The 27,131-nt window shown below is 47.2% G+C and overlaps 1 protein-coding gene across 1 annotated transcript in view; it reads right to left on the reverse strand.

Moving 5' to 3' along the window:
- Window positions 1-27,131, reverse strand: part of slit3 (slit homolog 3) — a gene marked incomplete at its 5' end in the record, with an annotated part of 237,039 nt that overhangs the window by 29,349 nt on the left and 180,559 nt on the right. Inside the window, 7 exons of the mRNA XM_084147010.1 lie at window positions 4,301-4,444; window positions 9,594-9,737; window positions 10,519-10,593; window positions 12,060-12,210; window positions 15,489-15,652; window positions 22,262-22,405; window positions 26,966-27,037. Coding sequence (XP_084003136.1) covers window positions 4,301-4,444; window positions 9,594-9,737; window positions 10,519-10,593; window positions 12,060-12,210; window positions 15,489-15,652; window positions 22,262-22,405; window positions 26,966-27,037 — 894 coding nt within the window. The remainder of the gene's footprint in view (window positions 1-4,300; window positions 4,445-9,593; window positions 9,738-10,518; window positions 10,594-12,059; window positions 12,211-15,488; window positions 15,653-22,261; window positions 22,406-26,965; window positions 27,038-27,131) is intronic.

The raw sequence follows: 27,131 nt of genomic DNA on the forward strand, positions 1-27,131 counted from the left end.
ATGCTATGAGGCTATGAGGCTGATGCTTAAATGCTATGAGGCTATGATGCTTAAATGCTATGATGCTGTGAGGCTATGATGCTATTAGTCTATGATGCTATTAGGCTTTTTAATACCGACACGTAGATTTTATATTAATTGATGATGTGCTGCTTTTAATGTCTGTGTGTCCTTGTGTTTTTATGAGTTATTTATTGGTAATATATGTATTGGCTGGTGCAATCAAATTTCCCCTCTGGGGGATTAATAAAATACTATCTTATCTTATCTTATAAGACGCAAAATGGCAAGTGGCATTCAATTTTTTTTAGATATATATATATATATATATATATATATATAAAGAAGCCATGTGTTGCGATAATCACAGGAGTTCCCCCACAAAGTAACTTCTGTCCTGACTTTTGCCCTTACTGAATAGGTCGTACCCACCGGAAACACTTGCTGCCTCCCGGCTCTAATTTAGCCCTGAGAAAGGAGCAAAGGAGAGAGGGAGAGAAAAAGAAAGAGAGCGAGAGAGAATTCTGCAAAAATATCCTCAGTGAACAACATAAAATACCAAATAATTGTCACGTTCGTCGACTGATGAAGCGGACCAAGGCGCAGCGTGATAAGCGTACATTCTTTATTTAGTACACACACGAACCAAAACAACAAACGAAACGATACGTGAAGTCCTAGGTTATACACAAAACCTTACGGAACAAGATCCCACAAAACTAACATGCCAAAAGGCTGCCTAAGTATGGTCCCCAATCAGAGACAACGAGCTACAGCTGCCTCTGATTGGGAACCACCCTGGCCAACATAGATCAAAACGAACTAGAACCAAAAACATAGAAAACAAAACATAGAAAATCCACACCCTGGCTCAACATATAAGAGTCCCCAGAGCCAGGGCGTGACAGTACCCCCCCCCAAAGGCGCGGACTGCGACCGCGCCACACCAACACAACAGGGTAGGGGCCGGGAGGGCATTCCGCCTCGGAGGCGGATCCGGCTCCGGGCGTGACCACCACTCTCTCTCTACCCCCCCGTTGCGCCCCTGGTCTGGTCCCGCTGGCCGGAGCTGGACTGAACACCGGTGGAGCGGATTGCTCTGGCTCCGGAGTGGAGCAGCTGACCGGTGCCGGACCAGGCACCGGTGGAACAGGCACGGACCGTGCCTGACTGACGACGCGCACCACTGGCTTGGTGCGGGGAGCAGGAACGGGCCGGACCGGGCTGACGACGCGCACCACTGGCTTGGTGCGGGGAGCAGGAACGGGCCGGACCGGGCTGACGACGCGCACCACTGGCTTGGTGCGGGGAGCAGGAACGGGCCGGACCGGGCTGACGACGCGTACCACTGGCTTGGTGCGAGGGACAGGAACAGGCCGGACCGGGCTGGCGACGCGCACCACTGGCTTGGTGCGGGGAGCAGGAACAGGCCGGACCGGGCTGGCGACGCGCACCACAGGCTTGGTGCGAGGGACAGGAACAGGCCGGACCGGGCTGGCGACGCGCACCACAGGCTTGGTGCGAGGGACAGGAACAGGCCGGACTGGGCTGGCGACGCGCACCACAGGCTTGGTGCGAGGGACAGGAACAGGCCGGACCGGGCTGGCGACGCGCACCACTGGCTTGGTGCGGGGAGCAGGAACGGGCCGGATCGGGCTGGCGACGCGCACCACTGGTTTGGTGCGAGGGACAGGAACAGGCCGGACCGGGCTGGCGACGCGCACCACTGGTTTGGTGCGAGGGACAGGAACAGGCCGGGCTGGACTGTGGAGACGGACTGGAGGTCTGGAGCGGAGAGCTGACACAACCCGTCCTGGCTGAATGCCTATTTCCACACAATCTGTGTGAGGCATCAGCACAGGACGTACAGGGCTGTGCACTCCTACTGGCACTACAGCACGTGGTACTGGCGCAGGATATCCGGGACCGAGGAGGGGTACTGGAGGCCACGAGCGTTGAGCCGGCACACTCCGTCCTGGCTGCATGCCCACCTTAGCACGACACGTGCGTGGTGCTAGCACAGGACGTACAGGACTGTGCCGGAACACTCGTGGCACAGTACGTGGCTCCGCATAACACGGAACCTGCCCAGTCTCACGCTGCCTAGCCTGAGTACGGGGAGTTGGCTCTGCTCTACCTCTAGGCTCCGCCAACCACCCTTCCAGCCCCCCAAACCTGGTGGCCTCCTCTCCTAGTCCGCCGATTCGTCCTGTAGCTGCCTCCAGCAGCCCCGTCGTCCACGGCGTGTGCCCCCCCAAAAAAATTACTTGGGGTTGCCTCTTGCGTGTCCGTCGTCGGCACGGTTGGCGCCGTTTCACCTCTCCTGCCTGGGCATTTACTTTTGCCCATGGCCCTCTGCCCGCGAATATGTCCTCCCAAGACCACCATTCGCCCACCTGGGACATCGCCAACTTCTCCTCCTGGGCACGCTGCTTGGTCCTCTCTTGGTGGGATCTTCTGTCACATTCGTCGACTGATGAAGCGGACCAAGGCGCAGCGTGATAAGCGTACATTCTTTATTTAGTACACACACGAACCAAAACAACAAACGAAACGATACGTGAAGTCCTAGGTTATACACAAAACCTTACGGAACAAGATCCCACAAAGCTAACATGCCAAAAGGCTGCCTAAGTATGGTCCCCAATCAGAGACAACGAGCTACAGCTGCCTCTGATTGGGAACCACCCTGGCCAACATAGATCAAAACGAACTAGAACCAAAAACATAGAAAACAAAACATAGAAAAATCCACACCCTGGCTCAACATATAAGAGTCCCCAGAGCCAGGGCGTGACAATAATGCATGCATAGCAGAATTAGACCGGTACCCACTAATTATCAAAATCCAGAAAAGAGCCGTTAAATTCTACAACCACCTAAAAGGAAGCGATTCCCAAACCTTCCATAACAAAGCCATCACCTACAGAGAGATGAACCTGGAGAAGAGTCCCCTAAGTAAGCTGGTCCTGGGGCTCTGTTCACAAACACAAACAGACCCAACAGAGCCCCAGGACTGCAACACAATTAGACCCAACCAAATAATGAGAAAAAAAATAAAAAATTACTTGACACATTGGAAAGGATTAACAAAAAAACAGAGCAAACTAGAATGTCATTTGGCCCTAAACAGAGAGTACACAGTGGCAGAATACCTGACCACTGTGACTGAACCAAAAGGAAAGTTTTGACTATATACAGACTCAGTGAGCATAGCCTTGCTATTGAGAAAGGCCGCCGTAGGCAGACCTGGCTTTTAAGAGAAGACAGGCTATGTGCACACTGCCCACAAAATGAGGTTGAAACTGAGCTGCAGTTCATAACCTCCTGCCAAATGTATGACCGTATTAGAGACACATATTTCCCTCAGATTACGCAGACCCACAAACAATTCGAATACAAATCAAATTGAGAAAAACTCCCATATCTATTAGGTGAAATACCACAGTGTGTCATCACAGCAGCAAGATGTGTGACCTGTTGCCACAAGAAAAGGGTAACCAGTGAAGAACAAACACCATTGTAAATACAACCTTATTCATGTTTTATTTATTTTCCCTTTGTACTTTAACTATTTGCACATACATACATATGAGGTGATAGTTAGATAAACATGATTCCATATACAGGTTACATATGAGGTGATAGTGGTGCACTTCCAGGAACGTCAGCCTCTAATGTTTTATTAATCAGATAAATGTTCATTTATTTACATGTCGTCTTCTGGGTGGTCATGGGTAACAGGCATAACAGCTTTATGGTTTTCTCATTTTAATACTGATCACATCTGACAAGTTAATCTCAGACATAACATTGCTTCATCGCTATCAACTAAAATGTTGCTTCATTTCGAATCATGTTCCATTGGACCGCAATACAATATTTATATAGCAGCCATTTTCATAATTCAAAGGACATTTGTCATGCTGTTGCTAGCTTTGGAAAGATTAAACTATATTTTTTGGCCGGTGGTAAATATAAACTATTTGTAGCTTGATAACAAGCATAGAGAGACTTCAACAAAACAAGCTTGTAATTACCAAGACCATCTACAGCAGTATTCTGAAGCCATGGAGAGCTGTGATAACACACTTTAGGTTGTCTGTCTTTCCAGAACCAGGGCTGGGTTAGGAGACATCTCTCAAACAGTCAGGTGGTGGGGGGGTAGAGGGGAGGAGGAGGAAACAGGTGGGTGGAGGAGGATAGGAGGGAGGGAGACGAGACTTCCATGGAGAGGGAGTGATCACACAGACAATCAGGTGGTGGGTGGTGAGGGAAGAGGAGGGAGGGGGAGGCTTACATGGTGGAGAGGGAGTGCAGTGTGGTGAAGGCTCCCGGGGCGATGGTGGAGATCCGGTTGTCATAGAGAGACAGCAGGCGTACGGAGCTCAGGCCTGTGAAGGTGGTGTTGTCCACACAGCCTAGCTGGTTACTCCTCAGCATCCTGTCGTGGAGACACGCGCACACACACACACACATCATGGTGAAATGGGAAACCAATAGGAACACTGTGGTACTGACCACATGACCAGGAAAAACTCCAGGTCCTAGTTCTACTGTTTCTCTGTTATGTGATGGTCGGCTGTGAGACTGTTAGACTGCAGTGTAGACATGTCTCCTGCTCTAGGGCTGTGTGGTTGGGGCCTTGTATAATCCAATGTTAAATTATATTGTGACTAAAAGTGTTCTGGCCCAAAAGGGGAGTTTATTTTGGTGCGGGCCAGGGGGTTCCAAACTAAAGGGTTAGGGTAAGGTTAATGGAGGGGGGTGGGGGTCCAAACTAAATGGTTAGGGTTAGGCTTAGGTTAATGGAGGGGGGGGGGGGGGGGGGGGGGGGGGGTCCAAGCTAAAGGGTAAGGGTTAGTTTAATGGAGAGGGGGTGGGGGGTTCAAACTAAATGGTTAGGGTTAGGTTAATGGAGAGGGCGGTTCCAAACTAAAGGGTTAGGGTTAGGTTAATGGAGGGGAGGGGGTCCAAACTAAAGGGTAAGGGTTAGTTTAATGGAGAGGGGGTGGAGGGTTCAAACTAAATGGTTAGGGTTAGGTTAATGGAGAGGGGGGTTCCAAACTAAAGGGTTAGGGTTAGGTTAATGGAGAGGGGGGTTCCAAACTAAAGGGTTAGGGTTAGGTTAATGGAGGGGGGGGGGGGGGGGGGGTCCAAACTAAAGGGTTAGGGTTAGGTTAATGGAGAGGGGGTTAAGCACAGAGAAAAAAAGAAAAAAAAAGGAAAAGTGGGAACATCCAACCAGAGCCCCTCTGTGACCAACATCCAACCAGAGCCCCTCTGTGACCAACATCCAACCAGAGCCCCTCTGTGACCAACATCCAACCAGAGCCCCTCTGTGATGAACATCTAACCAAAGACCCTCTGTGATGAAAATGCGAAAGCAGCAAATTCTGCATTAGGCTCTAACAGGCAGGGATACGAGACAGGCAATCTCAATTTGGTTCATGCTCCTGGGATTTAAAACCCTGTAAATTCAATACCATGATTCCATTAATGTTTTCCTATGCACGGCTCCCCCCAATTCGCTTAATTAGGACCAAATCAGCCCCCTCAGAAAGCCTTTCTGGCCATCAGTTAGGCTACAGAGAATGAATTATCTTCTCTAAATGTTGTGTCTAAATAAGGTGGCTATGAGCTGTGACTGTATTTAATCTAGAGAGAGGGGGGCTGGATTCATCATGTGTGGTTGGATGTGATGTCACTGGGCCTATTCTTTTATCTTCTAAATATTATTTCCCATTATGCACTCAATCATTAGTCTCTAGGCATCTGTTTAGAGAACGGGTCCATGTTACATAGCAACTATTGTCTGTTTGTGAATGTGTATGTCTGTGAATGTTTGTTGAGTATACAGTAGTTAGATGTATTGTGTGTGGACACGTTATTGAATAGATTCATACGGTGTACAGTGGCTTGCGAAAGTATTCACCCCCCTTGGCATTTTTCCTATTTTGTTGCCTTACAACCTGGAATTAAAATAGATTTTTGGGGGGTTTGTATCATTTGATTTACACAACATGCCAAACTAAAGGGTTAGGTTAATGGAGAGGGGGGGGGGGGGGTTCCAAACTAAAGGTTAGGGTTAGGTTAATGGAAAGGGTGGGGTGGGGGTTCCAAACTAAAGGATTAGGGTTAGGTTAATGGAGAGGGGGGGAAAGTGGGAACATCCAACCAGAGCCCCTCTGTGACGAACCGCAAAGCCTACCACTTTGAAGATGCAAAATATGTTTTCTTGTGAAACAAACAAGAAATAAGACAAAAAAACAAGGCAAAACTGCTCCAGCTCCTTCAAGTTGTGTGAAACAAACAAGAAATAAGACAGAAAAACAGAAAACTTGACAAAAAAATGTATGCACGCATGACTGTAAGTCGCTTTGGATAAAAGCGTCTGCTAAATGGCATATTATATTATTATTATTATTGAGCGTGCATAACTATTCACCCTCCCAAAGTCAATACTTTGTAGAACCACCTTTTGCAGCAATTACAGCTGCAAGTCTTTTGGGGTATGTCTTTATAAGCTTGGCACATCTAGCCACTGGGATTGTTGCCCATTCTTCAAGGAAAAACTGCTCCAGCTCCTTCAAGTTGGATGGGTTCAGCTGGTGTACAGCAATCATTAAGTCATGCCACAGATTCTCAATTGGATTGAGGTCTGGGCTTTGACTAGGTCATTCCAAGACATTAAATGTTTCCCCTTAAACCACTCAAGTGTTGCTTTAGCAGTATGCTTAGGGTCATTGCCCTGCTGGAAGGTGAACCTCCGTCCCAGTCTCAAATCTCTGGAAGACTGAAACCGGTTTCCCTCAAGAATTTCCCTGTATTTAGCGCCATCCATCATTCCTTCAATTCTGACCAGTTTCCACAACTTTGCCCCTGACCTGTTTGGAGAGCTCTTTGGTCTTCATGGTGCCGCTTGCTTGGTGGTGCCCCTTGCTTAGTGGTGTTGCAGACTCTGGGGCCTTTCAGAACAGGTGTATATATACACTGAGATCATGTGACACTTAGATTACACACAGGTGGACTTTATTTAACTAATTATGTGACTTCTGAAGGTAATTGGTTGCACCAAATCTTATTTAGGGGCTTCATTGCAAAGGGGGTGAATACATATGCACGCACCACTTTTCCGTTATTTATTTTTTAGAATTTTTTTAAATAAGTTATTTTTTTCATTTCACTTCACCAATTTGGACTATTTTGTGTATGTCCATTAAATGAAATCCAAATAAAAATCAATTTAAATTACAGGTTGTAATGCAACAAAATAGGAAAAATGCCAGGGGGATGAATACTTTTGCAAGGCACTGTAGTGCACACAAAATATTATACACATAATAATGGCCGGAACGGAGCAAATGAAATGGCATCAAACACCTGGAAACCATGTGTTTTTATGTATTTGATACCATTCCACCTAATCCGCTCCAGTCATTACTACGAGCCCGTTCTCCTCAATAAAGGTGCCACCAACCTCCTGTGGTCTGAATACTTATGTAAATGTGAATTGTTATTTTTTATTTATCTTTTCTTTTGCAAAAAAATTTACAAACCTGTTTTTGCTTTGTCATTATGGGGTATTGTGTGTAGATTGATGAGGATCGTTTTGTTTAATCCATTTTAGAATAAGGCTGTAATGTAACAATGTGGAAAAAGTCAAGGGGTCTGAATACTTTCTGAATGCACTGTATATGCCATTTAGCAGATTATTGTTTATATAGTGCCTTGCAAAAGTATTCATCCCCCTTGGCGTTTTTCCTATTTTGTTTCATTACAACCTGTAATTTAAATTGATTTTTATTTTTATTTCATGTAATGGACATACACAAAATAGTCCAAATTGGTGAAGTGAAATGAAAAAAATAACTTGTTTCTAAAAATTCGAAAAAATAAATAACGGACAAGTGGTGTGTGCATATGTATTCACCCACTTTGCTATGAAGCCCCTAAATAGGATCTGGTGCAACCAATTACCAGAAGTCCCATAATTAGTTAAATAAAGTCCACCTGTGTGCAATCTAAGTGTCACATGATCTCAGTATGTATACACCTGTTCTGAAAGGCCCCAGAGTCTGCAACATCACTAAGCAAGGGGCACCACCAAGCAAGCGGCACCATGAAGACCAAGGAGCTCTCCAAGCAGGTCAGGGACAAAGTTGTGGAGATGTACAGATCAGGGTTGGGTTATAAAAAAATATCAGAAACTTTGAACATCCCACGGAGCACCATTAAATCCATTATAAAAAATTGGAAAGAATATGGCACCACAACAAACCTGCCAAGAGAGGGCCACCCACCAAAAATCACGGACCAGGCAAGGAGGGCATTAATCAGAGAGGCAACAAAGAGACCAAAGATAACCCTGAAGGAGCTGCAAAGCTCCACAGCGGAAATTGGAGTATCTGTCCATAGGACCACTTTAAGCCATACACTCCACAGAGCTGGGCTTTACAGAAGAGTGGCCAGAAAAATGCCATTGCTTAAGAAAAAAATAAGCAAACACGTTTGGTGTTCGCCAAAAGCCATGTGGGAGACTCCCCAAACATATAGTCAGATTAGACTAAAATTTTGCTTTTTGGCCATCAAGGAAAACGCTATGTCTGGCGCAAACCCAACACCTCTCATCACATCTCATCACCTCTCATCACCCCGAGAACACCATCCCCACAGTGAAGCATGGTGGTAACAGCATCATGCTGTGGGGATGTTTTTCATCGGCAGGGACTGGGAAACTGGTCAGAATTGAAGGAATGATGGATGGCGCTAAATACAGGGAAATTCTTGAGGGAAAACTGTTTCAGTCTTCCAGAGATTTGAGACTGGGACGGAGGTTCACCTTCCAGCAGGGCAATGACCCTAAGCATACTGCTAAAGCAACACTTGATTGGTTTAAGGGGAAACATTTAAATGTCTTGGAATGACCTAGTCAAAGCCCAGACCTCAATCCAATTGAGAATCTGTGGCATGACTTAATGATTGCTGTACACCAGCTGAACCCATCCAACTTGAAGGAGCTGGAGCAGTTTTTCCTTGAAGAATGGGAAACAATCCCAGTGGCTAGATGTGCCAAGCTTATAGAGACATACCCCAAAAGACTTGCAGCTGTAATTGCTGCAAAAGGTGGTTCTACAAAGTATTGACTTTGGGGGGGTGAATAGTTATGCACGCTCAAGTTTTCTGTTTTTCTGTCTTATTTCTTGTTTGTTTCACTTTTTATTTTATTTTGCATCTTCAAAGTGGTAGGCATGTTGTGTAAATAACATGATACAAACCCCCCAAAAATCCATTTTAATTCCAGGTTGTAAGTCAACAAAATAGGAAAAATGCCAAAGGGGGTGAATACTTTCGCAAGCCACTGTATGTCATCACATAGTGATTTTTATCCGCAACAAGTCAGTTTGGTGGAAACACCCCGCAGGTATTTTCTTTAAGCAAATTTTAGAATATTCAGATGAAAATGTGTCGCCAATTGGATGGAAACCTAGCTTTTGACTGCCATGTGGATATTATTATTATTATTAAAAACTTGAACCCTTGGGCATTGGGTCTAAGCCTTTATATTCTAAGATGGACTCGGCTCCATTTACAGTGTCTTGAGTCCGGTTAGCCCTCTGAACATTCGTCCCTGCAGCGCCTGCAGCTTGTTGCCTGTCAGAAGCATCTCCAAGACCCCCCCGGCTCCGTCGAAGGCCCCCTCGCGTATATCCCGCAGCTTGTTGTTGCTAAGGTTACTGTGAGAGAGGGGGAGAGAGATATGAACATGGTAAATATCATACTGTGTTAAGATCCTTTTACCTAGACATCATTATAACCACCCAAACACATACACTTCTCATCAGCAAATGAATCATCAAGCCTAATTGGGTTAATGGGTTGGGTTTGTCTCTCCTGCGTCCTAATCCTTCCCCAGAGCGCGGAACAGGTGGAAATTACATCATTTCAACTGGTTTTACCCGCTGTGTCATAGTCTTAGGCCAAACAATCCAAAGTATGATTGGTTAAAAACAACAGGCGATATCTATAGTATTCCTAATTGTGATGGGTAGCAAACAACGTCTATACCAATTTTCCATGGCGCACATCTTTGATTCTTATCTGTACTTTGGTGAAGAGGAGGGGAGAGGTTTAGATGTTGATCAATTTAGAACTTCTCTGATGATGCTAGATGGTATGCATTTTTATGTTCGATAAATCCCTCCTCATCGTGTTGTGTACAGCAGCAGCAGACTTGGCTTTTTCCATCTTCCTGGAGTCGACCCTTTATATTGCCTGACTGTAAATTACATTGTCCTCTCTCCCATTTAGATAGAATATTCCCCTGCCTCCCTCTCTCCTCCCCAGTCTCCTATCCTCCCCCTCTCCTCTCCAGGTTCTTGATACTGCTCATTGCATAAAAAGTTGTTGTTGACATAAACCTCTCAGACAAGACACGCCCAGACTGCAACACAACACAACAACTCAGCCTGTGTATGTGTGTTTTAAAGGGCAATGGAGGAATGGAAGCAGCCATACATCTTCCTCAGGTTGGGGAGCTTCTTAAAGGTCCCCACGGCCTCCAGGATGGAGATTTCATTGTCATTCAGGCGCCTGTTGTGGAGAGAGAGAGAGACAGACAGAGAGAGGGGGAGAGAGAGAGACAAAATGTTAAAATGAAGGTCAATAGCCCCACAGTGACTGAGTGAGTCAGAGAGCAGTTGCTAAAGCCAGATAAGAGACATAAAAAAATCTAACATTTTCACTTAATTCTACACTTAGACAAAGGACGGAGAAAGACAACTAAAGAGTCATCAATATTCAAATCGCTCGCAGCAAAAGGGACGTTTGTATGATGGGCGGGCGATCGCCTTCTTGGTATCGACCTTTTCACATTTCCCCCGACGGGAAAGACGGGCCATGCCTTGGGAAAGTTACCAGACATAAAAGAGTTTCCCTGGGAAGGGAAGAGAGAGTGATGAGGGGTGAGAGAAAAGAGAGGAGAGAGGAGAAAGGAGTGAGAGATAAAGGGAGGGAGGGAGAGAGAGAGGAGAGAGAGAGAGGAGAGAAGAGAGAGGGAGAGGAAAGAGGAGAGAAGAGAGCGATGAGAGACAGAGAGAGAGAGAGAGAGGAGAGAGAGCGAAGAGAAAACATCCTGATGTGGTGTGTGTCCTCTAGCCAGTGGAGAAGGGCAACATCTAGTTTCCCTGACATGCTCTGCCCTGGGACTTGGCCAGAGTGGAGCCAGGGCCTAATAGCCCAGGAGAGCCTGGTGCTATTAGCTAGCCATCACTCCCTGTGAGATGTAGTGAGGGTGAGCAGCTAGTACTGATGGGGCTGGGAGATAGAGGGGGATAGAGTGAGGGGGATAGAGAGAGGGGGGATAGAGAGAGGGGGATAGAGAGAGGGGGGATATAGAGAGGGAGATAGAGAGGAGGGATAGAGAGAGGGGGGATAGAGAGAGGGGGAGAGAGGGGGGGGGATAGAGAGAGGGGGATAGAGAGAGGGGGGATATAGAGAGGGAGATAGAGAGGAGGGATAGAGAGAGGGGGAGAGAGAGAGGGGGGATAGAGAGAGGGGGAGAGAGGGGGATAGAGAGAGGGAAGGAGAGAGAGAGAGGGGGATAGAGAGAGGGCTGGGGGATAGAGAGAGGGGGATAGAGAGAGGGCTGGGGAATAGAGTGAGGGCTGGGGGATAGAGAGAGGGATGGGAGATATAGAGAGAGTGGGATAGAGAGAGGGCTGGGGGATAGAGAGAGGGGATAGAGTGAGGGCTGGGGGATAGAGAGAGGGGATAGAGTGAGGGCTGGGGGATACAGAGATGGTTGGGGGATAGAGTAAGGGCTGGGGGATGGAGAGAGGGATGGAGAGAGGAGAGAGAGGGATAGAGGGAGGGGATAGAGAGAGGGATAGAGAGAGGGATAGTGAGAGGGATAGAGAGAGGGATGAAGAGAGGCATGTGATGAATGTCTACATTAATACAACTATATCAGGACAAAATAATGACTATGGAGCTGGAGAAAGGGGAATAGTACTGGATGTGATGTGAATGTGTGTGTGTGTTTGTTTGTGTGCTCTTACAGGTCTGTGGTGTGCTCGGGGATGTGTGGGGGCAGTTTGGTCAGTTTGAGGTTGGAGCAGTCCACCACGGTGCCCTCACAGCGACACTTCTCTGGACACACTAGGTCCTGGAAACACTCTCCACTCAGCCTGCTACGGTAGTCCTCTGTACCTGGGGAGGTGACAGGAAAGGGAAGGGGGGGGGGCAGGAGAGGGGACAGGTCATTGTCCCACAGATCTGGGACCAAGCTTGCTTACTGTAAGCATTGAATTAGGCATATTCCTATTACTGGAATGCAATGCCTCTCAAACATACACTATACAGAGAACACACAGACACACACATAAACAATGCAACACACCCACATACATCTATTAAACATTTTAGAAAGAACACCCTCAAAAACCTACAAAATCATTTGGAAGAGAACAGTTGAGAGAAAGGTGAATTCCAGGAGGTTGGTTGCTTGGAGATGTTTTGACAGAGTAATACTGGGTTGTTCTTCCGTAACGCCGGGTGTTGGATGTTTGTAGTTAAGTTTGGTTCCCATCACACAAGCCTTCCTCTCCTGTCCCACCCCACCCTTCCTGTCACATCCCCAGGTACAGAGGACTACCGTAGCAGACTGAGTGGAGAGTGTTTCCAGGACCAGGTTACTCATCTCATCTCTATCTCCACCAGTGATCCAAGAGAGCCTCTGACAGTGGGAGCTCCAAGAACCAGCGCCCAGAACCAGACAGGGCCCCGGGTGAGAGGCTCGGCTGGGGTCTCTCTCCTCTCTCTCTGCTGGGAAAACCACTGGGCCTGGCTCAAACACTGGCTCACGCTGTCTGCGTTCCAAATGGCACCCTATTCCCTATATAATGCACTACTTTAGACCAGAGCCCTATGGGTCCTGGTCAAAAGTAGTGCACTACATATGGACTAGGGTACCATTTTGGATGCAGACTAGTGCCAAGCAGGAACAGGACAGCAGGGTGACAGAAAGTAGAAGGAGGCAGAGGAGGAGGAAGAGGAGGGGGAGGAAGAGGACTCTTTAACAACACGAAGGAAGAATCGAGGATTGTAGTGTACCACTTTGTAGTCTCCCTGTGAAGGAGGGAGGGAACGGAGGGAAGCCTCATCTTTTCTTTTCTCCTCCTCTCACCATCACCGGAAAGAAGGGCTGGGGCCGTGGATCTGTCCCAGAATGCCATGCTGCAGGCATATGGTGTGGGCGGGCCGGGCGGGTGTGTCCAGCGGTCCCTGGTGCTTGACGGAACCATGTGAGGCGAGTGTAGGCGGCGGCACATGGTTAGATCAAGCACAAGAGACAGCTGCAACAGGTAGAGAGAAGAACAAGTAGGTAGGCAGGTAGGTAGTGAGGCAGAGTGAAGGTGAGCTGAGAGCGACAGGAACATGAACAGACAGGAACCGATAGGAGGAGCCAGGACAGGAAGCTGATCGAGGTGACTGACTGACAGCCTGGACTCCCCCCAGACAGGACCTCCTATTTCCTCCCAACACCAACACTGTCCCTCCCCTCCCTCCCCTCAGCCATGCACACTGGGCAGGTCCCCCAGGGGCCACACTGTACTGCACTGTCTGTAACGCCCCAGCATAGGGAAAGCCACAAACACAGGGACACATATAGACAGCCCTGTGTGATTTTCACTTAGATGGGATAGAGGGAGAGAGAGAGGGGTGAGAGAAAACAATTCAAGCTCTCTGGCACTTTTTATGCAAGCGCACACACGCATACACACACACACGCGCGCGCGCGCACACACACACACACACACACACACACACACACACACACACACACAGGCCTCTGTCTCAGAGACATACAGACAGTGTGACCACAGTTTATCGGTGTTCCAGTTGTGCTTGTTATTGTGTTTCTGTATTGAATTTGCCCAGCCTGTAATTAGGAGAACCCAGGGTTATTATCAAAGGAAAGCAACAGTGGAGAGGAGCTGCCTTAACTCCCCATATCTGTGGGGCCCTGCGGGGGCCCCTCCTGTCTCGACTCTCCACCTGAGAGGCAGTGACGGGTGTGATTTGTGAGCTCTCCCTACACACCGGTATAGACAGACACCCTTTCCTCAAGCCTTCCTCTCTTCTGCTACGAACCACTCTGAAACCTGGTTCCAAGTAGAACTTCTCTAGACCAGAGGGTGAAACACATCTATCTATCTATCTATCTATCTATCTATCTATCTATCTATCTATCTATCTATCTATCTATCTGTCTGTCTGTCTGTCTGTCTGTCTGTCTGTCTGTCTGTCTGTCTGTCTGTCTGTCTGTCTGTCTGTCTGTCTGTCTGTCTGTCTGTCTGTCTGTCTGTCTGTCTGTCTGTCTGTCTGTCTGTCTGTCTGTCTGTCTGTCTGTCTGTCTGTCTGTCTGTCTGTCTGTCTGTCTGTCTGTCTGTCTGTCTGTCTGTCTGTCTGTCTGTCTGTCTGTCTGTCTGTCTGTCTGTTTCCATCTCCGTCTCCGTCTCTCTCTCTCTCTCTCTCTGTCTCTATCTGTCTCTCTCTCTCCACCAAGACATGGTTCACAAAAGACAAATGGGAAACCCAAAGAGGCAGCGAGAAAGAGAAAGAGATGTAGAGGAGGGGGGAGGAGAAACGGAGAGAAAGAGAGGCAGAGGAGGGGGGAGGAGAAACAGAGTGAAAGTGATGCAGAGGAGGGGGGAGGAGAAACAGAGAAAGAGAGGCAGAGGAGGGGGGAGGAGAAACAGAGAGAAAGTGATGCAGAGGAGGGGGGAGGAGAAACAGAGAAAGAGATGTAGAGGAGGGGGGAGGAGAAACAGAGAGAAAGAGATGTAGAGGAGGGGGTGGAGAAACAGAGAGAAAGAGATGTAGAGGAGGGGGGAGGAGAAACAGAGAGAAAGAGATGTAGAGGAGGGGGGAGGAGAAACAGAGAAAGAGATGTAGAGGAGGGGGGAGGAGAAACAGAGAGAAAGAGATGTAGAGGAGGGGGAGGAGAAACGGAGAGAAAGAGAGGTAGAAAGAGAAAAAGAGAGAGAGAGGAAGAGAGAGAGAGGGAGAGAGGAAGAGAGAGGGAGGTTAGTGCAGGAATGTGTCTCTGGTCTGTGCTCCGTGCTCCGTGTCTGACCGTGACTCCGCTGCAGCTGCAGAGCCCTCGCCACATAATCAAGCGCCACATGATTATGGAGGAATTGTGGGCGGAGGGACTATGGACACTTGGAGCCATCAACATGTCACAATGCATTAGATCAGACGCCTCAGGAGAGTAAAGCAGGAGGGGGAGACAGACAGACATGGCACGACTGCTGGAGAGACACTACTTCCGTAGTACAGTGGATGGAGTGAAGTGGGTGTCTGTCACACGTTGCTGAGGAGCAAAAGGTTACTGGTTGCTCTGGTAATTGAAACGAGTCTATAGACATGCACTGTACTTACAAGGAATGGTAATCATTGTGTGTGTGTGTGCCTGTGCGTACCTGTGCAGCGGAACTTATTGCCCTTGACCTGGCTGATGCGTTTGTTGGCCAGGCGGCGGGGGTGGCTACAGCGGGCTCCACTGGTCTCAATGGGGTTGTCAAACAGATAGTCAGCCAGCCACTTCAGATGGCAGTCACACATGAAGGGGTTCTGAGCCAGGTGGCTGGAGGAGAGATGATCAGAGAGAGCGAGATGGAGGGAGCGAGAGATGGAGGGATAGCATGAGAGAGGGAGAGATGGAGAGAAAGCAAGAGAGAGATGGAGAGAGATATGCAGAGCGAAAGAGTGAGAGAGAGATGGAGGGAGGGAGATATGCAGAGAGAGAAAAAGAAACGAATAGAAAGAGAGACTTTTTGACTTTCTTTAATGATACATACTAATTTCATTCAAACCATACTCACCTTGCCCTCTACCCCACGATACAAAACACCACATCACAATAACCAAAACCTCACCACCTCTACAATCGTATATCCAACCCATCTTCCCCAGCTTTACAGACAGCCCCCCGACACACCATATCTCCTGAAACATCTCCACACTTTTTATCATTTTATAGAACTCAAATTCCACCCTAAGGTGTGCAGAGACCATCCCATTAAATAATAGTAAAGGGTCTGTTATCCCCCCACCTTTGACCCTGTTCCTCCTTGTTAGCCAAATAGCCAACTTTGCCTGAGCAAACAGAAAATTCAACAACACACATTTGGCCTTTTCCTTATTTGAATACCTGTACCCCATTATAAACATCCCAACAGTAAACTCCGCCCCCAACCTCTCACACAGACATTAATGGCATTAACCTGGCGCACACAGAAAACACATGAATCACAGTTTCACTCATGACACAGAAAGGACACATTTACATTTAAGTAGACGCTCTTATCCAGAGCGACTTACAGTTAGTGAGTGCATACATTTTCCATACTGGCCCCCCGTGGGAATCGAACCCACAACCCTGGCATTGCAAGCGTCATGCTCTACCAACTGAGCTACAGGAGGCCCTGTCCGACTCCCGGGTCAACCCGTGCCAACCAGCTGTTTGTGGCCAGGGCTCCATGTAGAACCCTCCACTGGAGGTCCTCTGACCTCTTTGGTACTGGGTGTTTGTAGACCCCCTCCATCTAAAACCCCCCATACTCTCTACCCCACTTACCCCCTGCCACTGATGTGCCTTCACTCCTGTTAGGCTCCTATTGTTCCTTACCTTAATGCAGAGGTTGGAGAGGGCTTTACCTCCCACCCCTTCAAACTCCCCCAGGCTCGGAGTGTTAAAATCTAACAAGTCCTCCAGACCCCCTTGCCAGTCCCCAGTCTGTGCCGTCACCTGCAGTGGCAGAAACATTGGTGGCCCATTCCCCTTTGGCCGCTCAAACACCCCACTTACCGGCTCAGACAGTGCCTCCTGGACTTCCCCCAGGAATCTCTCCAGCAGCCTAAGAGATGTTAGTCCTGTTTGTTGTGCCAGGACTTCCGGGGTTTTCCACCCCTCCTCTCCCAGCAGTCGCTGGTCACCCAGCCTTAGTAAACCCGCTGCCATCAGTCGCCTCTGCAGGCTGGCCGACTGAACTGATCTCAAAAGGATGGCTGGGTTGTGGAAGATAGTCTCCTCCCACACCCACAGCCCAGGCTCCACACCCGCTTCTCGTGTGGGCCTTAGCAGCTGCCAGGCCCTCAGCACCGCAGAGTAAAAACCAGAGAGACCTGCTGTACTCAGCCTCTCCAGCCTCACGAGGAATAGCTGCCGGTCAAACCCTAATCCGCCAGCTCTCCTCAGCAGCGCGCATGCTGGTTCCCTCCAGCCGACATCAGTTTGGTACAGCAGTCTCTGCGCCGCCTTTAGTCAGAATGCAGCCACCCTGCTCTCCAGTTCCACCAGGCCCTGTCCTCCTTCATGTAAGGACATATTCAACACTGCCGCCCTCAGCCAGTGATGGCCCGACCAGGAAAAATCCACCACCTTGCGCTGCAGATCTGCGAGCAGACCAGCGGGGTGGTTGAGAACGGCCAGTTTATGCCACAGGGAAGATGCCACCAGGTTGTTGATTATCAGCACCCTCCCTCTATATGACACTTGGGACAGAAGCCACCTCCACCTGGCCCGTCTTGACACCACTGCCTGTGACAGCCCCTCCCAGTTCTTCCTGACGCACCTCTTTGAGCCCAGGTACACCCCCAAAATGTTAAGCCCTTCACAACCCCACTGCAAACTCCCTGGAAGCAGAGGGGAGGGCCCTATCCCTCCATGCCCCACATAACAGAGCTTTGCTCTTGCCCCAGCTCACCTTAGCTGATGAAGCTCCCTCGTACACCTTCAGACTAGTCTCCAGTGCCTGCATATCCTGCCCATCCCTGACCATCACAGAAAAGTCATCTGCATACGCTGACACTGCTATGCCTGGCAACACACCCATGCCTGTCCAGCAGACTCCCTGCAGTCTCCTGCGTAGCAGGCCCAAAAAAGGCTCAATGGCTAGTGTATATAACTGCCCCGATAGGGGGCATCCTTGTCTAATGACCCGCCTCCCTCAGACTGGCCTACTGAGCCCCCCTCCCACCTTGACCATACATGACGCCCCAGCATACAACATCTTCACACATGCCAAAAACCTTTCCCCAAACCCAAACATCACATTAAACAGATACTCATGGTCCACTCTATCAAAAGCTTTCTCTTGATCTAAAGAGACCAGTCCAAAGTTCACATTAGAACCTCTCGACAAGTCCAACATGTCCCTGATTAAGAACAAGTTGTCCGTGATTGAGCGTCCCGGTACACAATATGTCTGGTCCTTGTATACTATAGAGTCCAGATGGGACTTCAGTCTGTTAGCGAGTACCTTGGCAAATATCTTGTAGTCCGCACAGAGCAATGCCACAGGCCTCCAGTTCTTAAGTTCACATAAGTCCCCTTTTTTGGGCAGGAGAGTCAGAGACGCCCGACGGCAACTCTCCTACCCCAACGCACTCACGCAAAAGAAATCCAGTCCAATTATTCCCCAGATTTTTTAAATAAAACTCCACTGGGAGTCCATCGACCCCCGGTGTACGGCCGGGGGACATCTGGGTTACAGCCTCTGCCAGTTCATGGGATAACAGGGGAATGTCCATTTCATCCCATAGTCTCCTGAGTGGCACAGTGATCTAAGGCGCCGCATCGCAGTGCTAACTGTGCCACTAGAGATCCTGGTTCGAATCCAGGCTCTGTCGCAGCCGGCCGCGACCGGGAGACTCATGGGCGGCGCACAATTCGTCCAGGGTAGGGGAGGGAATGGCCGGCAGGGATGTAGCTCAGTTGATAGAGCATGGCGTTTGCAACGCCAGGGTTGTGGGTTCGATTCCCACGGGGGGCCAGTATAAAAAATATATATATATATGTATTCACTAACTGTAAGTCGCTCTGGATAAGAGCGTCTGCTAAATGACTAAAATGTAAATGTAAATCCCTCTGTGCCAGAGAGAGCTTAGGGAGTTCTGCAAACAAAACCTGAGCACACATAGGATCACACAGTTCTGCCCTATAAAACTCCAAAGTCCGCTCCCGCATCTCCCCCACCACAGAGGTCACCCACCCATCTGACAGCCATAGACAATGCATACCCTTGGCTTCACCGCTCTGTCTTTCCAAACCGAAGGAGCTGGGAGCATCCCAGCTCTTACAAGTGCTCCCTTTGCTTTAACCTGGAAAAAACTGCCCAGGCCCCTACGTAATTCAGCTAAATTAGCCTGGAGGCCTACATTGCCTTGCCCCACCAGCTCTACCTCCTCTGAGGATGAAAGAGCTGTATACTGTTGACAGAGAAGCAGAATTTGGACTTTTCCCACATCCCACCATTGACGCCCAATAGCCTATTGCTCTGATTCCTATGTAAAACCGATCAAGTCGGGCTGCACTCACCGTAGCCCCAAAGACCTTTACCCATGTATACTGTCTTGTGTTGGGATGTCTAGTTCGCCAAACATCCACTAGGTCAAACTGATTAAAGATGCCCGATGTCCCTTAACACCCCCACTGAGCCTGAATGTCCTCCCCAATCCTCCCCATTTCCATCAAACAGTTCAAGTCCCCGCCGACCACCCGCGTCTCCTCAGGCGCTACCTGTGAGAGTTCCTGTCTAAGACACACAAACAGACGCCCCATCTCTCTCCCTGTGTTAGGCGCATATTTATAAGGACAAAACACCTGTTTTTAATTTCTGCTTTTACTACAAGCAGTCTACCCCTACACATGTTTACGGCCAGAGCCGGTGCAAAAAGGACTGCCACCCCTGCACTAACATTTGTTCCATGGCTCAGCACACTTGCCCCTTTCCACCAGAGCCCCCAATCAACTTCATTCAACACATCACTATGTGTCTCCTGCAGAAACAACACCTGTACTTTTTTTTGTTTTACATATTCACCCAACAGATTCCTCTTTCCCGCATCTCTGGCACCATTTATATTAAGCGAGCCAACCCGAAGAGTCTCCATAAGAAGTGGGAGAAAAGCCAGCAAAGAAAGAGACCAATAGCAAAGCTCCAAAAGCCCCAGTGCCAGAAAAAAATGATTCATCTAAACAGCATCTGAAGGTAGACCCTTACGCACAGTTGTGACCCACTTCTTCAACCTAAAACGTTTCCTGAGTGAGAGGACATCATGCCCCTCATTTTTCATAGCGTGTTGTACTGATCTTACAAACTTCCCCGGATCACCCAAAAAAATCTTTGCAAGATTAACCTTTGTCCCTTTAGTCTCATTCAAGAAACTTGACAGTTCCCTCACCGTGTACTTTGACCCCTCTGCCTGACTGGCTGTCAGCTCTTGACCCATTGAGGAGGAGTCTGAAAAGAAAGCCTTCTCATCTTCCTCTTCCTCAGACTCACTTCCCTCCTCATCATCTCCCATCCTAACCACCTGCCCTTTCTCTCTAGTCGTGGCCTCCCCCCCGTCACCAGGCAAAGGTTCCTTGGTGCCTTTGACCACACCAGCCTCTCCCCTCCCACCTCCATTCTTCTCCCCCTTTTTCCTCTTCCGCTTGACACCCTCCTCCACCCCCTCCTAATCGCTTACCCTTCCCCACTATACTCTCCTCATCCACTAGCATAACCTGACTAGGCCCAGCCTCATCTGCACCACCATCCATAACATGACTAGACCCAGTCTCAGCTACACCACCATCCATAACATGACTAGACCCAGCCTCAGCTACACCACCATCTCTAGCATGACTAGGCCCAGCCTCAGCTACACCACCATCTCTAGCATGACTAGACCCAGCCTCATCTACACCACCATCCATAGCACGACTAGACCCAGCCTTAGCTACACCACCATCTATAGCATGACTAGACCAAGCCTCATCTACACCACCATCTATAGCATAACTAGGCCCAGCTTCTGCTGCCTGCGTCTCATGGCCCCCTGCACGTTGACCTTGATTTCTCCCACTGGTGCTTGAACCCTCACCTTGTCTACGGCCTTTATGTGGGCATGCAACGCTCTTATGCTCCAAATCCCCACACTCAAAGCACCGTAGACTATCTGTGTTGGCAAACCCCGCGTAGAGCCCCTCCCCATGTCTCACTTTAAAATGCACATTTAACGTTGCTCATTGTTATTCAGAAACATGAACACATGCCTGCATAACAAAACAACATGCTTGACTGCATCTGCCTGACGACCTGCCAACAGTACACGAAAACCGCTAGCAAACTTACCAAAACGACTCAGCTCTTTCCTGATTTGATCATCCGTAATAAACTGAGTCAAATTTCTAACTACCACCCTAGTCGAAGTGGTAGAAAGAGGAGAAATTGGCACCAACACACCCCTTACAAATATTCCACTAGCAATGAGCCTACCCACCAAATGTGCTATTTTCATGAACACAACCACACCTTTGTTCATTCTGGAAGCGGAATGTATAAATTCAGCTCCTACCTGTTTGCCGGCCGCGAGCAGAACCTCCTCCACCTTAATTCCATTCTCAGGAACACACCTGAATCCATGCCATAACAACAGCGTCTCCTCCACACTAGGCTGCGAAGCCATCGCGCACACCACACCGTTCAAAACCCCAGGAAACTAAAACTCTGTCCTCTTCCTCCCTAACTTTGAAAAAAAACAGTGGGTACCGCTAAAACAAACAGTGCATTAACCCTCCAACCTAAAAAATCAAGAATGAAAGAAAAGCCCAAGGAAATAAGAAAATAACTGGAAATAAGTTAAGACAGAGCCCTCCACACGAACTCTCAAACTCCAAAAAAACTCCCAGCATGCACAGAGAGAGAGCGTGAGAGAGAGAGAGAGAGAGAGAGAGAGTGGGAGAGAGTGAGGAGTGGGAAGATTGAGAATGAGTCACGCAGGTGCGTGAGAAATATATCACATACATGAGAAAACTTATTTGTATGTATGAGAAATATTTATACACTTCTGTCAAAAACATATGTGCTAGAAGCTCACACAACAAAGCAATATACTGTAGATAAGTAACATGACGTACCCTGTGGCTTCCAGTGGCTTCAAATTATTGTCAGATAAAACAGAAAAACAAGCTTCCAAAATAGACGCCTCTCTGATATTATCCATAGTCGTATATCTTGGTTTTCTCTTCTGAGTCCTCTGCTTAAATAGGCTGGATAGAAACCCTGTCTGTGTGAGTGTGTCAGTGTGCGTGTGTCTGTGTGTGTGTGTAGCTACTCATAGGGTCTTGATAGAGTGGTGTGTGTGTGTGTGTGTGTGTGCATGTATGTTTTGATGGAACGGTGTGTGTCTCTGTGTGGCTACTCACAGGGTCTTGATGGAGCGTAGCGGGGCGAACAGGCCCTTGCTGATGGTCTGCAGCTTGTTGTCATACAGAGACAGCAGGCTGAGGCTCTGCAGGTTCTGGAAGGTGTTCACTCTCAGACAGTTGATCTTATTAGCGTTCAGTAGACTAAAGGAAAGAGACAAACATAACAACAGCAGGTTTTGGAAACTGCTGGAGCCAAAATACCAGACTGTCCCTGACCACTGAAGTCTGCTTCCCAAATGGCATCCTATTCCCATTATAAGTAGCCTTGTGCAAGCCTGAACGGCTCAGAGGAGCAGGATCCTACAGGGCATTCTGAAAGCATTCACACCCCTTGACTTTTCCCACGTTTTGTTATGTTACAAAGTGTGATTAAAATGGATTTAATTGTCATTTGTTTATCAACTGTCTACACAAAATACTCTGTAATGCCAAAGTGGAAGAAAAATTCTAACATTTGTAAAAAAAACGGATGAATAATAAAACACTAATATATCTTGATTAGATAATTATTCAACCCCCTGAGTCAATACATGTTAGAATCACCTTTGGTAGCGATTACAGCTGTGAGTCTTTCCTTGTACATTTCTAAGAGCTTTCCACACCTTGATTGTGCAATTTGCCCATTATTATTTTCTAAATTCTTCAAGCTCTGTCAAATTGGTTGTTGATCATTGCTAGACAACCATTTACAGGTCTTCCCCACTGGTGTACCGGATACCCCCGCAGCCACCTAGGCTCTGGTGGCCCATGCGCCTGTCATCGAGGTCTATTTTTTAAAATGTATTTAATAAATCATTTTGACAGTAATCCTCCAAAGAGTCATTCATAAACATTTTTAATTTCCATATGTACTAGGAAGCTAAGTGTTAGTTTCTTGGGCTTCAGGAATGTGACTGAAAAAAAATAAAAATAATAACAATAAACTGATTGTATGAGGGGATATCAGTGAACAAATGCCGTGGTCAAGGCTACGATGGCATCAGTGTGAAGCTTACTCAGGTGTTCAAAAGCGCATATCAGACCGAGAGCCTAATGCTTCTTAGGTAGTTCTTTATGAGTTTTAGTTTAGAATACGATCTCTCTGCTGAAGCGACAGTTACAGGGATGGTAAAAACAGCTTGATTGCTGTAGCAACGTCAGGGAAACAGGGCAGAACAGAGTGGTGCTTCAAATACAGCAGTTCTGCAACATCTTTAGTAGAGCTCCTCATTCTCCTTAATTGCCGGCCTCAACACATTACAGAAAGAGATTAACTGTATAGGAAGCTCTGGGGACAGGTCGTCTGGATACTGGACAGTCAATCAATTGGCAGATGCAAACAGATTATCATCTATCAATATTAAAGCTGATCTAACTCCCCCCCCCCAAAAAAAAAAAAAAAAAAATATTATAATCTTTAGCAGACAACAGTTCTTGAGGGCTTGAACAAAAAAAGTGGTTTGTGATTTGGTTCATACTGGTGAACCGGCGTTTGAGTTGTGTGGTTACAATATCAACAGTCCCTTATCTCTGGTATATCTTGACATGCATAATTCAAAACAAAGTTTACATTGTGTGCAGCTTAATGGACATAAAATGCACAATGTCTCAGGAAAGACCGTCTGGGTTGGCAATACTCAGTATAGAAAACAGTCGGGCCCGCAACCTGGACCTACAGGCCGTGGTGAAAAAATTTGCACACAAAAAGGGAGGACTTCAGGATACCAGGGGCAGGGGAGTCTCTCAAGTTTGATTTCATTTTATTTAATTTACCTTGAATACTGCAGCCCATTTGTGTAGGCTATTACCCAGACACAACCCGTTCAACAATAAATAGTGGCTGAATTTATCCTCAAGCCGACTACTTTTTTCATAATTGTTGACTATTTGATGTGTAATTTTTCTAAAAAGTTCCTAAATAGCAGCTAAATAGGGTATATAGCTATAGATAGTACACTGCATAATGAAACAATCCTTAGTAAGCTAGTGGTTTGAGGATGGACTGACTGTATTATTTGGCATTAATAGACTGGTGTTACACACAACATCTTTCTATCCAAGCTGGGAGAGAGCCGAGGACGGCTCATGTCATGCAGGTTCAGGTAGGCGTACAGGACAGTTGTATATTTAAATACAATCTATTGAGAGCTGATTAGTAGGCTGTTCCATCAAACATTTATTTTACAATTTGCAATGTTTGAATTTCGCACTGCGACACCATGTATAGCTTTGTGAACAGTTTTGACTTAAATCTGCTTAAATCAAGCAGATTTAAGTAAAAACTGTACCTCGGGCCACTCAGGAACATTCAATGTCTTCTTGGTAAGCAACTCCAGTGTAGATTTGGCCTTGTGTTTTAGGTTATTGTCTTGCTGAAAGGTGAATTCATCTCCCAGTGTCTGGTGGAAAGCAGACTGAACCACGTTTTCCTCTAAGACTTTGTCTGTGCTTAGCTCCATTCCATTTATTTTTTATCCTGAAAAACTCCCCACTATTAATTTAACAATTACAAGCATTACCATAACATGATGCAGCCACCACTATGCTTGAAAATATGGAGAACGGTCCTCAGTCATGTGTTTTGACCCAAACATAACACTTTGTATTCAGAACCACAGTCTCACAACAACCACACCAAATCCCTTTCCTTAGGACAGACACATTGTCAAGGACACATTCTCACTGGTCATAATACCTAAAGCCCTAAAGTCAAACCACCAGTTTTAGATTTTTCACTTTAACCATCAAATAAAGAACTGCTCCCTCTTCTGACTGGTTTTAGAGCAGGTGTAGTAGCCTGGGAGAAAGAGCAAGACTAGAATGTCTGGTGCAGGGTTGGACACAGCCATGCAGTTAATTAAATTGACTTGAATGGGGATACCGGTTCTAGTACTATTTCTATGTACATACAGATGTAGGATCTTAATTTGAGCCAGTTTGCTATAGCAGGAAAATAATCCTGCAGAAACAGGAAATGTGAAATATTATGTGGATTATCATTAATGGACATCTGTGTAGGGGTTGATATATTTTTCTAAGTGGAAATTAAAACTTCAGAAGATTTTTAAACCTCTCTCTCTCTCTCTCTCTCTCTTCTCTCTCTCTCTCTGTCTCTCTCTGTCTCTCTCTGTCTCTCTCTGTCTCTCTCTGTCTCTCTCTGTCTCTCTCTCTCTCTCTCTCTCTCTCTCTCTCTCTCTCTCTCTCTCTCTCTCTCTCTCTCTCTCAGCCTGCCTGACAGTTGACTAACATTGACCAGCGTTAGTTCAATTATTGAGAGGCTTTCTAATGAGGGTTTGCCGCAGAGCAAACACACACATTATTAGGCTGCTCGCAGGGAGAACTAATTACGTTTGGGAGGGATTGGAAAACGAAGAAAGAAAGAAAAACAAGGAAGATTTCCCAGTGTTTTTGGGATCGGCAACAGACGCTGGTTTGGGGAGTTGTTTTTATTCAAACAAACTTGTTTAAGAACAGGCCTATCCAATCCAGGGCCTTATAGTAATTACTTAAATGTAGCAGGTCATTTAAATCCTTAGCGTCGATGACAAGACATACAGAGCAGAGCATTGAGCCATACCAGCCAGCCATACCAGCCATACCAGCCAGCCATACCAGCCATACCAGCCAGCCATACCAGCCATACCAGCCAGCCATACCAGCCATACCAGCCAGCCATACCAGCCAGCCCAGCCATACCAGCCATACCAGCCAGCCATACCAGCCATACCAGCCATACCAGCCATACCAGCCATACCAGCCAGGCTGGCAGTGGGCTGAACTGCTGTGTGTTTATAATACGCTGATGTCCACTTTACTGGAGACACTCGCTGACATGCCAGGAAGAGAAAGGACCCAAATATCCTGCATTTCTCCATCAATCATTCCCCCTCCATCCTCCAAATCATTACAGTGTGTGTGTATGTGTGTATGTGATTCAACCAGCACAAACAGCCAGCAGCATTAAAAAGCAGCAGATTTCCTTAAATTAGACCATTAAACACAGTCATTATGTCTACATCAATAAAACTAGGTGTAAAAGATCTGCTTTGTAATCAGGCCCAATTTAAATGTTAATGATGTTGCGTACGGCGCTCCCTCTCTCGCAAAAGTAACAATAAAAGCATTGTTTCATCCCCCTCTTCTCCCTCTGACTGCCACACATCAGCCCAAATGGTCAGTTTTACACTCTGAAAGGGTTTTGAGGTTCAACTCTCTCTGCTTCCTTGTGATTGACTGGTTTTATGAGGCACAACATTAACTCTTGCTCCTCTATGTGCTCTGTATCGCAACCCTCTGCCAGAGTGAATTAGCTTCTGCAACACATACACAAAAAGAAAGTAAGTTCACCCTTGAAAAAACATGTGTACTTACTGAAATACACAATATTATAAATCAGTAGTACTGACAGTAGCTGCAGAGAGACAAGTCAATCAAACAGTCCCTTAGGAATCTCAGCTGAACCGTGAGGTGGACAATTACAGTTTTAGGAAAGTAAAAACCAATAAACCAATAGGCTATAACATTCTGCTACACATAGAAACACAAGGAATAGTGTTTTGGTAATTTGTTATAGGTTGTTTTTAAGGAGATGTGACACCCTAAAGGGTTACGCACCTAAGGCATATGGATGACCGGTACATTTCTCAAGTGTCCGATGAATAAAAATCTTCCCGGTCACTTGTCTGGCGCCAAATTTTCCAAAGGGAGACCCTGTGTACTTACAGTAGCTGCAGAGAGACAAGCCCATCAAACAGTCCCTTAGGAATCTCAGCTATCTTGTTCCCATACAGCACCCTGTAGAGACACATACATAGTGCAGACATTGTAGACGAACTCAACAAGGATGGATGTGTGTGTGTTTGTGTGTGTGTGTGTGTGTGTGCTTGTG

Source organism: Coregonus lavaretus (genome assembly GCF_964263955.1).
Source record: "Coregonus lavaretus genome assembly, chromosome: 29".
Classification (NCBI taxonomy): Eukaryota; Metazoa; Chordata; class Actinopteri; order Salmoniformes; family Salmonidae; genus Coregonus; species Coregonus lavaretus.